Below are 13,982 nucleotides of genomic sequence, written 5' to 3'. Positions count from 1 at the left end.
TTCTACAAAGCATTTCTAATCTTGACACTCCCTGATTTTAAATCTCTGGTGAGTCCCTGTCCTTTGGACAAAGTCCAAACTCTTTAACACGGTTTGCAAGAAACTTTATGATCTGGCTTAAAACCCTCCAATGGCTTTGAATTGCTTTTGGAATGGAATCTAAACTCTTTTTTTTTTTTTTTAGACAGAATCTCACTCTGTTGCCCGGGCTAGAGTGCCGTGGCGTCAGCCTAGCTCACAGCAACCTCAAACTCCTGGGCTCAAGTGATCCTCCTCCCTCAGCCTCCCAAGTAGCTGGAACTACAGGCATGTGCCACCATGCCCGGCCAATTTTTTCTACATATATTTTTAGCAGTCCAGATGATTTCTTTCTATTTTTAGTAGAGACAAGGTTTCACTTTTTTTTTTTTTTTTATTTTTGAGACATAGTCTCGCTTTGATGCCCAGGCTAGAGTGAGTGCCGTGGCGTCAGCCTAGCTCACAGCAACCTCAAACTCCTGGGCTCAAGTGATCCTGCTGCCTCAGCCGCCCGAGTAGCTGGGACTACAGGCATGTGCCACGATGCCTGGCTAATTTTTTCTATATATATATGTTAGTTGGCCAATTAATTTCTTTCTATTTATAGTAGAGACGGGGTCTTGCTCTTGCTCAGGCTGGTTTTGAACTCCTGACCTTGAGCAATCCGCCCGCCTCAGCCTCCCAGAGTGCTAGGATTACAGGCGTGAGCCACCGCGCCCGGCCAAGGTTTCACTCTTGCTGAGGCTGGTCTCGAACTCCTGAGCTTGAGCAATTCTCCCTCCTCGGCCTCCCAGAGTACTAGGATTACAGAGGTGAGGCCACCTCGCCCAGCCCTAAACTCTTGTGTCCTACTGGGCCATGCATGAACTGAATCCCACCAGTTTTTCTGACTCACTTTACCTTGCTCACACTACTCCAGACATACTGGCTGTCTTCTTGCTTCCCCAGCATGCTGCAGAAAACTTGCACTTGCTCTTCCCTCTGTTTGGAGCACTTATCCTTGAGTTCTTTTTTTTTTTTTTTTTGAGACAGAGTCTCGCTTGTTGACCAGGCTAGAGTGAGTTCAGCCTAGCTCACAGCAACCTCAAACTCCTGGGCTCAAGCAATCTGCTGCCTCAGCCTCCCGAGTAGCTGGGACTACAGGCATGCGCCACCATGCCCAGCTAATTTTATATATATATTAGTTGGCCAATTAATTTCTTTCTATTTTTATAGTAGAGACGGGGTCTTGCTCTTGCTCAGGCTGGTTTTGAACTCCTGACCTTGAGCAATCCGCCCGCCTCAGCCTCCCAGAGTGCTAGGATTACAGGCGTGAGCCACCGCGCCCGGCCATCCTTGAGTTCTTTGCACAGCTATCTCCTCAAACTTCTCAAGTCAACCTTCTTAAGAAAGGCCTTACCTAATCACCCAATCTGTTTCACATTTCACAGTGAAAGGCGTTACTCTCTTTCACTTCACCCTTTCAACTTTCTTAACAGCATTTATTATAAGCTGTCATTATCTCACTTCTCTCTGTAGGCCCCCTGAAAGCCAGAATCCATCTGTCAAGGTCACTGTGATATCCTCAACTCTGGAACAGTGCTCAGCGTATAGAAGATGCTCAGAATTTTTGTTGAGCATATGAACCTCCATTTTCCAGATTTGGAATACAAGATTCAGGGAGCTTAAGGAACTTAGGTAGTAGAGCCAAGTCTGATTGATTGCAAAGCCCATGCCCTAGTTCAGTGCTGCTCAAAATGGCTTATCAGTGCACTGCTACTGGTGCAAGCCTAGGGCAGTAACAGCTTGGGCCAAAATGTAAATCAATGCAATGCTACCTTCCTGCTCCATGTCTTGCTGGGAGCCAATAGCAGTTTAGGGACCAGCACCCTGCTGTCCACATTTTGAACAGCATTGCTCTAGTCTGGCCACCACACTGTACAGTAGTAAGTCCTCACTTAACATTGTCAGTGGGATCTTGGAAATTGCAACTTTAAGCAAAACAATGTATAACAAAACCAATTTTCCCATAGGCTAATTGATATAAACAAGAGTTAAGTTCTGATGGCCCATTTTCTGGTCACAAAAACATCACCAAACTTCTAAACGAAGACCAAAATATTTCTAATATTAAACACTGAAATAAGGATGAGCTATACATACATTTAAGAAAGATTCATAAAAATAAGTAAGGAAATTATTTACCTAATTATTCCAGTTCAGAGTTACAGGTAGCTAGAGCCTATCCTGGCAGCTCGGGTCACCAGGCAGGAATGACATGGGAGAACATCCACACTCCGTACAGATAGCGACCCCGGCAGGGAGATTTTTTTTCTCATCAACGTCATTTTAATATAACACAATGACATTGAAGGAAACGACGATTGTCAAGGACCTGCTGTACTTCTTACTCTTCCTAGTCCTTAGCTGATGACTTCATATGAAGCACCTGACTTTCCTGGCGCCTTCCTTCCAGCCATCTATGGGCTTTTTTCTGCACAGGAAGTGTCAGATAATTTGTATCATAGATGAAGAAGGTGTTTAAAAATATATATCCTGCTTTTCAAAGCCAGCGAGAAAATTCGGGGGGGGGGGGAGGGGGATTATCCCCAGTTTTGGAATTTTCACAAGGCTCTAAGCTCCAGAAAGCTATTCTTGCTGGCTGGCTGGCTAAACTTTCAGTCAAGCCTGATTTCCAAAGAAGAACTGTGCGAACTATTCTTATTATACACACTGGCCTCACAGCCTAAGGCAGTGACAGCCTTAAAAAAATCCAATGATGCAGAATCCTATGATCCTGTCCTTATGTGCTCTCAGTCCCTCCTTATGCGGTGCAGAGCTCCCTACCGAGTCTGCCTCTGGCCTCCCTCACCAGGGGCTTTCTACAAGCCTTTTCACTTCCAGCCTCACAAAACAGCTCCACCACACGCGTGCACGTGCACACACACACACACACACACAAATACACCATGCCATGATCTCTAGGCATAGCAGACAGTAGGAAAGGTTTGCTCATTCGTTGCAATGTTCAGAGCCGTCCGTGTGCCAAGAACTGTGTTAAGAGTGGAGGACACAACAGGTGAACACAAACAGCAGAGTCCTTCCCTCTGGGAGCTTGCTGAGCTGAGCTGAGCTGACTAAATGATACCACGATGAACGCTATAAATAAAAGTAGGAAAGTTCTATAAGAATGTAAAGCAGGCGCCGCAATCTAATCTGTTTGCATGCAATGCTTTGGAAGCGATATTTAAATTGAGGCTAGAACAACAGCGTGAATGTTTTGTCTGTCTAATGTCACCACCAAGGCCACTCTTTTGCTCCCTGTGCCAGTTACTGAGTTAAGCATTTTAGATACAAGAAGTCATTTTATCTTCATAAAGTTTCAATAGTGTGGGAGCCATTTTTATCCCCATTTTATAGATGAGAAAACTGAGACATTGAGAAACAAAATTACCACTCCAAAATTGCACAACCAATCATGGCTCGAAACCTAATTCTGCCTGGTTATGATGCTTAGTTTTTAACCAGTCCACTCTAACCTGGTCAAAGCCTTGATAAATACATGAGTAGGCATCCCATGCCCAGGAAGAGGGCCTCCTATAATTAGAACTCCCCCTGATTAAAGATGGTGTTAGGAAGTACCAGATGGCTCCCAGGCTATACCCTCATTAGTACCACCCTTATAATGTACAGTGATTCACTCCAACCAGAGGTACCAACTACTTTTGTTGTCATTAATTACTGGATGCTAGAAGTTTCTACAAGAATGAGAGTGTCCAGGTTGCATCTGAAGAACCTAGGCCCAAGCTCATCCAATTTAATTATTTTTGAGTCCCCATTCTGGGCTAGATCCCTTGCTAGGCCTGGGGAAACCAAGCAGAGTAAATCACAATCCCAGCCTTCAAAGAGCTCATCTGGTAGCAAAGGACACAGGCAAGTAAACGGATCACTGCATTATTCTGCAGTGAGAGGTAAAGGTAGAAGTATGTACAAGTACCAGAAGGAGCACAGAAGAGAGGATGTTTTTCTGGAGGAGGGGATTTCTAGGTTGGGTTGTAAAGTATGAATAGATGTTCAATGGGAACTCAAGAAGAGAGCCTTCCACATGCAAAAGGAGTAAGGCGTCAGGCAGCAGCATGCAGTCAGTTTGCTACATGCAGTTTTTGTCTTATTAGAGCACATAATGAAAGGCAAGCAGAGGCAAGAGATGCAGCTGAAGAGGCACAAAGAGGCCAATCGTGAGGTCTTTGGGGCTATCCTAGGCTAAGGGGCTGGGATCTTACCTGGGAGACAACACATGGCAGGGAGGGACCTGGTCTTAAGTCCTGGAGATGATACAGTCTGGTATCCATTTGAGAAAACTCTCTTTGGCACTAATAAAAAGAGTGCATCAGATAAAGCCAGCCAGGAGGCAGGAAGAGCCTTTAAGAGTATTAACGAGGCCAGGCGCAGTGGCTCACACCTGTAATCCTAGCACTCTGGGAGGTGCTAGGTGGATTGGCAGGTGGCAGGTGGATTGCTCGAGGTCAGGAGTTCCAAACCAGCCTGAGCAAGAGCTACTCGGGAGGCTGAGGCAGCAGGATCACTTGAGCCCAGGAGTTTGAGGTTGCTGTGAGCTAGGCTGACGCCACGGCACTCACTCTAGCCTGGGCAACAAAGTGAGACTCTGTCTCAAAAAAAACACAAAGAGTACAAACGAGAGATGCGGAGGCTGGTGCCCAGGGAGAGCAGTGAGGTTGGGCAGGAAGGAAGGGACATGAGGGTAACAGGCTGGCGACTGGTTGGATGTGCGTGTGAGGGGCGGCAGGAGTCCAGGATGACTCCCAACCTTCCGTCTTTAGTGAGCAGGTGGTGGCTGGTACCACCAGGGAAGACGGGGCATTTAGGAAGATGGAGAGGGAGTGGGAGGATGATGAGGGTGGATGTGTCGAGGTGGAAGTGCCAAGAGTGGGATTAGCAGGCAGAGGAGGACTCCAGAGAGAGCGAGCTCCCCCTTTCCACAGCACATGCCCCGCAGGACTCATTCCTGGGCAGGGCAGAAGTCTGTGCTGCTCAAGCTGGGGGCCTCTGAGATGCAAATCATCAACTGTTGAAACAAGCAGGCTCCTGTGACAACACACGGACTGTATCCGCACCCTGAGGACAGGAGTGACCCAGGAGCAAACAAGGCCAAGGGCACCCCTGATTTCCCACTGATTCATCTCCACATTTCCCTTCTTAGTGAATGACAAGGCCATCTGTCTCCCCCAAAGCTCAAGCCCAACTCTAAAATCTACCCTTCGTGCCTCTCTTTTCCTGCCCCTTCCCCTTCATTTTTTATTATTATTTTTATTTTAGTGTATTATGGGGGTATAAGTGTTAAGGTTACATATATTGCCCTTGCCTCCCCTCCCCTTCATCTAATTCATCTTCAACAACCACTCTATCACCAACAGTCCCAATCACTCTTCATCCCTTTACCCTGCTTCTTTATCCTCACAGCATCTACATGACCTAAAATGATATTATACAGCCATCGACTTGCTTACAGCCGATGAAAGCTCCAGGAGGGCAGGAGCCTGTCCTGTTCATTGCCGTATCCCTAACCCCTAGAACAGTGCCTAGTGTACTATAGGGGCTCAATAAGCATTTGTTTATTTATTTATTTAGAGACAGAGTCTCATTCTGTTGCCCAGGCTAGAGTGCCCTTGGCATCACCCTAGCTCACAGCAACCTCAAACTCCTGGGCTCAGGCGATCCTTCTGCCTCAGCCTCCCAAGTAGCTGGGACTACAGGCACACACCACCACACCCGGCTAATTTTTTCTATTTTTAGTAGAGACGGGTCTCACTCTTGCTCAGGCTGGTCTCGAACTCCTGAGCTCAAGCAATCCTCTTGCATTGCAGAGTGCTACGATTACAGGCGTAAACCACTGCACCCAGCCTGTTTTGTTTAGAGATGGAATATTGAAATGTTGCCCAGGCTGGAGTGCAGTGGCTATTGACAACACGTTCACAGCTCACTCAGCTCACTATAGCCTTGAACTCCTGGCCTCAAGCGATCCTCCCACCTCAGCCTCCCAAATAGCTGGGACAACAAGAGCATGTCACTGAGCAGCTGTTAAAGGAAATTCTTGATCTGACACTTCTCCCCACCTCTGTTGCCACATGATTCAAGCCCCAGTACAATTCCTGGAGTGCTCCCAGAGCTCAGACTTGGTGACTGATTGCTTGTGGGCCCGGAGGGCAAGGAAGAAGTCTGAGCTTAGTCTTTTCATTTCCAAGTCATTGGTTCCTCTCCAATCCACCCACTCTGCACAAAGCATCCAGAATAGTCCTCTAGATTCATAGAGAATGTCACTCCCCTGCTTACAATCTTCCAGTGGCCCTCAAGGCCCAGAAAGCTCCCCTCCCCAACTCTATCTCCTATCGCTTTACTCCTCATTCTCTACTCCCCCCACACATTGATCCTTCTGTCCCTCAAAGCAAACCTACCTCCAGTCCTGGTCCCACCTCTGTCAGGCACACTCTCCCTAAGCAATTTGTGGGCGTCCCACCTCCTTCAAGAACCCTTCCTGAACCATCCAATCTAAAACAGAGCCCTCCTCCTGCCTCACAGCCCCAGGCACTCTTTAGCACATCAACCCAACCATTTCTCTCACTTCATTCATCACAGCCTATTCTTGTTTATTGATTTGTTAACTTGATTATTGTTTCTCTTCCTAACCTCTTCGCCCTCAGCAGGTACTCCAGGGCCTGGAACATTGTTAAAACTTAATTAATATTTGTTGAATGAAACTGTGCTTCCATTATCATGATGGTGCTGATGACAAGGATGGTGGCTAATGATGCTCTCCCACAGTGAGATGTGGATTTGAGTTTGTGGATCCAAGGATGGACTGGAGCGTATTCTTGACCATCTAATTAGAAACAGGAGTCGTTGTTAAAAGCTTAGTGTAGGCTTTGCAGGGGGTGTGTGCGTGTAAGTGTGTGTTTACTCCTACCCAGAAGACCTCACAGTCATTACTAGGTACGAGCCACCACCTGTCTTCATGGATACCCACTCAGTAAAGGTCAAACAAGGATATGTCAGGTTTCCTTTATCACTTTGCATGATGGTCTGAATTTATTGCATTTTGTAGACAATAAATATGAGACAGGAAGACAGTCTCCTGGCCCCTTTAAATGTTCTTTCCAGCTCCCGCACTCACTCTGCCAGGAATGGTCTTGAGGACGGGCTAGAAAAAAGAGAAAATGCAATTAACCAGACAGTGCTAAGGGGAAGAACTGGGGCTGAGAGCCAAGCGGGGGACGCGCAGAAAAGAGAGGGGCCAGAAACTGAAGCAGGATGACCTATCAGTTTCAATCACACTGGTGAAAACTTAAGGAAAAACATGGTTGAACTCATCTGACATTGGTCCTGAAAAAGGGACAGATGCTAATAAACCTCAAAAAGTAGAGATAGGCCAGGCGCGATGGCTCACACCTGTAATCCTAGCACTCTGGGAGGCTGAGGGGGGCAGATTGCTCGAGGTCAGGAGTTCAAAACCAGCCTGAGCAAGAGCGAGACCCCGTCTCTACTACAAATAGAAATTAGTTGGCCAACTAATATATATAGAAAAAATTAGCCGGGCATGGTGGCACATGCCTGTAGTCCCAGCTACTCGGGAGGCTGAGGCAGCAGGATTGCTTGAACCCAGGAGTTTGAGGTTGCTGTGAACCAGGCTGACGCCATGGCACTCACTCTAGCCTGGGCAACGAAGCGAGACTTTGTCTCAAAAAAAAAAAAAAGAGATGAAAGAAATCTCAATCATATCATTTTGCAGATGGATAATTTGAAGCCCAAAGATGAGAAGGGACTTTCTTAGGGTCACACAGCAATTCCCATGGCTGACCTAAGACTAGAATTCTCACTATTCAAAGTTCAGTGTTTTGAGAATCTGCTTTTACAGACTTCCTGAGTAAAAAGACGAAAAAAAAAAAAAAGAGAGAAATAAATTAAGTAGCAAAAAATAAAATTATTCATAAAAAAAAAACAAAGTTCAGTGTTTTTCTGGCACATAATATAGACCAAAGGGTAGTCTCATATTTGAGCAAACAGCGAATAGATTATTAACTTCAGTAACATCACAGGTGTAATGCCTAACTTCAAGGTAAGTCATGCATACGTACACTCATTTCTGTGGCTGCAGAAACTAGCAAGACCCTGTGTCCAAAACTTCCCTAAATTCCCATGGCTTCTCATTTCTAGCTCTCCTTCCCCTCAGACCATTCCCAGCCTATCACAACGTATGTCTCACTTAGCCTTTGACTCCCAAGCTGATACTATCAGAGAAACTGGAAACAACCAAAGATATATGTTAGTAGAGAACTAGGTGTGCACATGAGACCTACAGAAGCAGCGAGTGAATCATATTAGATACTGAATACTCTTTGAAGCCATGTCAGATCAGAGATCATGAATCTTACCCACTAAAATGGTGGGAAATAGGACCATTCTAGAATATCTAGGGTAATGTATGGGATGGAGGAAATAAAAGAGGAAGAGAAGATTAAGTCTACTACTGAGGGTTTGGGGCTGCCAGGTCCCATACCTAGAAGCTCAGAAGGATGAGCAAACAATCTAGATACTTAATCTTTCTTCTTTATATATATAATAACAATATAAATATTAATAATAAACATAGTTATCACTTACTGATCACTACCTACAAGTAATGTGTTAAGCCCTTTTCTGTTACTTGTAACAGAATACCTGAAACTGGGTAGTTTATTAAAAAAAAAAGAAATTCATTTCTTACAGCTATGGAGGCTGACAAGTCCAAGGTTGAGGGGCCACATCTGCTGAGGGCCTTCTTGCTGGTGGGGACTCTGCAGTCCGCTGAGATGGCACAGGACATCAGACGGCAGGTATCATATGGCAAGGGGGCTGAGTGTGCCAGCTCAGGTCTCTCTTCCTCTTCTTATAAAGTCACATAACCCATTAATCCATTAACCCCTAATCAATTAATCCATTAACTGTGAATGGATTAGTCCATTCCTGAGTGCAGAGCCCTCAGGACATAATCACCTCTTAAAGGCTCCACCTCTCACATTGGAGATTAAGTTTCAACTTGAACTTCAGAGGAAACAAACCAAAACAGCACATTACTTATCTTTTTCATTTAATCCCCACCTCAGTCCCATGAAATGTAGGCATTATTCCCAATGAAAATCAGAGTGATGAAGTAATTTGCCCATGTTTGTTACCAAGCTGTAGGACCAAGATATGAATTCAAGTTTGAGTTCCTTGTTTAAATTTTATTTTATTTATTTTTTTAGAGACAGGTTTCACTATATTGCCCAGGCCAGCGTGCTATGGCTATTCACAGACGTCATCATTGCTACACTACAGCCTCTAACTCCTAGGCTCAAGGGATCCTCCTGCCTCAACCTCCAGAGTAGGTGGACCACCACTCACCACTGTGCTGGGCAAGTCTGAGTTCTTAATCACTGTATTTCAAAAGGTGGTTGGGAGGATTAAATTTAAATTAAAAATTTTAAGGCCGGGCGTGGTGGCTCACGCCTGTAATCCTAGCACTCTGGGAGGCTGAGGTGGGCGGATAGATCAAGGTCAGGAGTTCAAAACCAGCCTGAGCAAGAGTGAGACCCGTCTCTACTATAAATGGAAAGAAATTAATTGGCCAACTAATACATATAGAAAAAATTAGCTGGGCATGGTGGCACATGCCTGTAGTCCCAGCTACTTGGGAGGCTGAGGCAGGAGGATTGCTTGAGCCCAGGAGATTGAAGTTGCTGTGAGCTAGGCTGACGCCATGGCACTCACTCTAGGCTGGGCGACAAAGCGAGGCTCTGTCTCAAAAAAAAAAAAAAATTATCTGAACAGCTATATATATATATATAAATTAGCCTGGCATGGTGGCGCATGCCTATAGTCCCAGCTACTTGGGAGGCTGAGGCAGCAGGATTGCTTGAGCCCAAGACTTTGAGGTTGCTGTGAGCTAGGCTGAGGGCATGGCACTCTAGCCTGGGCAACAGAGCCAGACTCTGTCTCAAAAAAAAGAAAAAGAAAAATTTTAAAGTAAAGCACCTTGCAAAGCATCAGCTCTTAGTCCGTGCTCCTTAAATGGTAGTTTGTGGCCCTTCCTGACCTTCTTCACATCCCTTGGTTTATCATCTACTAGGAAAGGATAGTAAGGCTCTTTGGTAAAAAGGGTTTCTTTGCCTGGAATGCTCAATCCTCCGTTGCCAACTCTCAATCCATCTCTTGTCAAAGTCCCTGAATTCCTGGCCATCTAACTAGGGGACAAAAGCGGAGGGGAGGTCAAGGGAACATCCCCAAGGCCATCGTTTCCCGGTCCAACTGGAGGTCTTGGACTCTGCCAGCCGTAGGGGAAGGGCTGTCCTGGGCTTGCCGTGAGAACTGGAGCATCTCATTTTCTTGTCTGGAAGTCAGTTTCCCCTTTGCAGCGAGGGGGCAGGGCTGGAGGCCCCTGAGGGGAACATGGGGGAACTGGGTCAGGGGCAAAAACAATGTGATCGGCAAGTGACTTAAACCTCTCATATTCCTGTCCCATCCTCAAAAGGATAATAAAACGAATTAATTGTACATGGTTCACAAGGCTGCTGAACTAAAGTAAATAATTCACAAAAAGTGCTTAGCAGAGTGCTTTGGATATGGGAAGCATTCGATAGATGTTACCTTTGTTACTGCCTTAAGGAATCCTTTGCGAATGACTTTAATTCACAACTATGCTCGATGGCCTACCTAAAGAGCGGCTCTAGAGTCCTGAATTTTGCGCTTTTCAGGGCATGATGAACAGGCTTTCAGGCTCAAGCTGAGGGCTGCGACTGGCACAACAGCCATGACAGTGGGCGCCAAAAGCTCACTTCCCTTTCTTATCTTTGCGCGGCCCGGCCAGGCGGGAGACCCGGACTTCCGCAGCCCGCCCATCTCAGCCACCATTGGCCGCCTCCTCGCTGGCGTGACTCAGGCCCCGCCCTCCTCTCGCTGGGACCACTCTGAGGCGATCTCGGGCGGCGGAGGGGCCGCGGAGGAGAGGCCGCGATGCATCCTGGGCTTTGTAGTCCCTCCGCACAGCTGCTGCCAGAGAGCGGAGCCCCAGGGCTCGAAGAACTACAATCCCCAGCAGCCTGGCGGAGAGCGCAGTGAGGGGGGCTGGCGTCACGTGGGCGTTCGGCCTGGGCGGGCTATTTCTCAGTGCGGCGGCGGCGGCTCGGGGGACCGGGGCCTTTTGTTTGGAGCGGCTGCGGGGGGCCCCGGAGCGGCGAGGCCGGCGGCCTTCCCCAGCTCGCTCGGTCCCGGCCGCCCCTCGCGGGGGTGAGGGGCCACCCCTGGGCCGGGCATCGCCCCGGGCGCCGCCGCCCCGCCCTAGGCCCGCCCCGCCCGGCCTGAGGGGAGGAACCCGGCCGGGCCTCACCGCGCGGCCCTACCACCTCCGGAGTCGCCGCCACTGCTCTCCGTGGTCCGGACGCGAGGCTGCCTCTCGCCCCTCAGCCGACGCCATGAAGATCAAGGATGCCAAAAAACCCTGTAAGATGGGGGCGCGGGCCCGCCGGGTTGGGAGGGCAGCCGTGGGCCGCGCCCGGAAGCCTCTTGGCGGAGCGGCTGGGTTCCAAGTCCGTCGCTCCCCGCCGGCGCCTAGCCCGGGATGGGGGCGGAGGGACCTTTTCAGCACCTGATTCGAGGCGCCTGTCCTCCCCATCCCCCTATACATACTTGGTGAGCGCCGGCCGCCCCCTGGTCCTTTCCTCCCACTTCCTCTTCGAGATATGGGAGGTGCAAGAGGGAATTTTTGATTCGGATTTTGCCAAACAAAACTAGAGCCGCCAGCCCCCTCTCCCAGCTTCCTTTGGGGTGAGGTTGAAAAGAGGTGGTCCTGGCTGTCAGATTGCAGGGGGGGTAGTCAGTACCTGTTTTTACTGATTTCCGGGCTTCCTGCCTATGTCCTTGAAATCCCAGTGGGTTCCTGGGAGTTGTCAATGTTGTTACAATTGGAGCTTTTAAACGCACGTGCTTGTAACCGGTCTATAGATAATTGCCTTGGTTTGTTTTTGTTTAGGACTTCAACTAGTTCGTGTTTGTTTTAGAAAGTATAAACAAAAGGAAGATAAAAATCACCTGTATTCCAGGCACCAGAGCGAACCACTATTAATGTTATGGTGAATACCTGTAGAGACTTTTGTGATTGTATATGCATGTACTTTTTTTAAAAAAAAAAGACATTCTTGCCATGCTTTAAAATAGCAGATCAACTTTTCATCTGTTGCCTTTTTTATAAGCGTTTTAAAAATCTTTTATTCCTGACATTGGTTTATTTAATCATTCAGCCATTGTGATTGTCATCCATTAAATATATCTCAGAACAGCTCATATCGTAGAGTTGTGTTGATATTTTGCAGTTTTTACAGTGTTCCGTGTTCTAAGAAATCTTCAGCTATGAAACAGCACTGACTGCCAGCCCATCAGATTTCTTGAAAACCTCAGCAGACAGGCAGCAAGCCAAAGTACTCTGAAAGCTGCTAATTGTTAGTTAAATGTGAGGTAACATGGTCTTTATTTTACAGATTAGGAAATTGAATTTACCGAGGCCCTGAATAACTTCCATGGTTATACCAAACCAGCTATGTGTTAATGAGGTTCAGAGCCCCAGGTGGGCTGACTTAGTCCAGTGTTCTTTCTCTTGTGCTCATAGGGCATATACTAAATATTTAGAAAAACCTTTTTCACTTGATAGTTTTATCTGCTAGTTTAAAAATTTGTTCATGGAGATTTTTTGTGATAAATGAAGTGTTCTTGTGATGGTTGTTAAAGGACTCTATAAAACCGTGATGCAAAGGCTTAAATGACAAAGTCATGTAAAAACTTTTTTTTTTTTTTTGAGACAGAGTCTCTGTTGCCCCGGCACTCGTGGCATCAGCCTAGCTCATAGCAACGTCAAACTCCTGGGCTCAAGCGATCCTCCTGCCTCAGCCTCCCCAGTAGCTGGGACTACAGGCATGCACCACCATGCCCAGCTAATTTTTTCTATTTTTGGTAGAGCCGGGGTATCGCTCTTGCTCACGCTGGTCTCAAACTCCTGAGCTTAAACGATCTGCCTGACTTGGCCTCCCAGAGTGCTAGGATTTTTTGTTGTTGTTGTTGTTGTTGAGACAGACTCTGGCTTTGTTGCTCAGGCTAGAGTGAGTGCCATGGCTGTCAGCCTAACTCACAGCAACCTCAAACTCCTGGACTCAAGCAATCCTACTGCCTCAGCCTCCCGAGTAGCTGGGACTACAGGCATGCGCCACCATGCTCGGCTGATTTTTTTCTATATATATTAGTTGGCCAATTAATTTCTTTCTATTTGTAGCAGAGACGGGTCTTACTCTTGCTCAGGCTGGTTTTGAACTCCTGACCTTGAGTAATCCGCCTGCCTCAGCCTCCCAGAGTGCTAGGATTACATGCGAGAGCCACCGCTCCCGGCCAAATATTTCTAATTTACTTTACTTTAGCTGAATTAAACTAATCCATCTTGAACCAGTTTAGTAATGTAGACCACTTGACATCTTCTCTCAATGCATACATTTGCTCTCTTAGAATTTCCATTTGGCTAAGAGTTTATGACAAACTCATTCTGACTCTTAATGATGGTGTTTATTTTCTTTTTGTTATAGTGATTTGATTGTGTAGATTTGAGCAAACTATTATCCTAATCAGGTATGAATACCCCCTGCATTTTTTTTTTTTTTTTTTTTTTGGAGACAGTGTCTTCTGTTGTCTGAGCTAGAGTGCTGTGGCATTAGCCTGGCTCACAGCAACCTCAGACTCCTGGGCTCAAGCCATCCTTCCTGCTTCTGAATCCCACGTAGCTGGGACTACAGGCGTGCACTACCACACTTGGCTAGATTTTTCTACTTTTAGTAGAGATGGGTCTGGGTCTCTCGCTCTTGCTCAGCCCCAGTCTGAGCTGTACCTTAGCTGAGCCCACCTTAGCTCAAGCTCCT

At 47.0% G+C, this 13,982-nt stretch overlaps 1 protein-coding gene and 1 long non-coding RNA gene across 2 annotated transcripts in view; one reads left to right on the top strand and one right to left on the bottom strand.

The window, feature by feature from the left end:
• Window positions 1-6,447: 6,447 nt before the first annotated feature.
• On the bottom strand, window positions 6,448-11,184 carry LOC142863105 (uncharacterized). Its single transcript, XR_012914004.1, has 3 exons — window positions 10,744-11,184; window positions 8,777-9,093; window positions 6,448-7,213 (listed from the first exon to the last, which is right to left on the bottom strand). It is a non-coding gene; the product is annotated as an uncharacterized LOC142863105 (long non-coding RNA).
• The window catches only part of PANK3 (pantothenate kinase 3), a 28,568-nt gene continuing 25,769 nt past the window's right edge, over window positions 11,184-13,982 (top strand). Inside the window, exon 1 of the mRNA XM_012780969.3 lies at window positions 11,184-11,529. Within this exon, the coding sequence (XP_012636423.1) occupies window positions 11,502-11,529 (28 nt within the window). The 5' untranslated portion in view covers window positions 11,184-11,501. The remainder of the gene's footprint in view (window positions 11,530-13,982) is intronic.

Source organism: Microcebus murinus, chromosome 21 (assembly GCF_040939455.1).
Source record: "Microcebus murinus isolate Inina chromosome 21, M.murinus_Inina_mat1.0, whole genome shotgun sequence".
Taxonomy (NCBI): Eukaryota; Metazoa; Chordata; class Mammalia; order Primates; family Cheirogaleidae; genus Microcebus; species Microcebus murinus.
The sequence above is the reverse complement of the archived record's forward strand: the minus strand, read 5'-3'. Positions and strand labels throughout refer to the sequence as shown.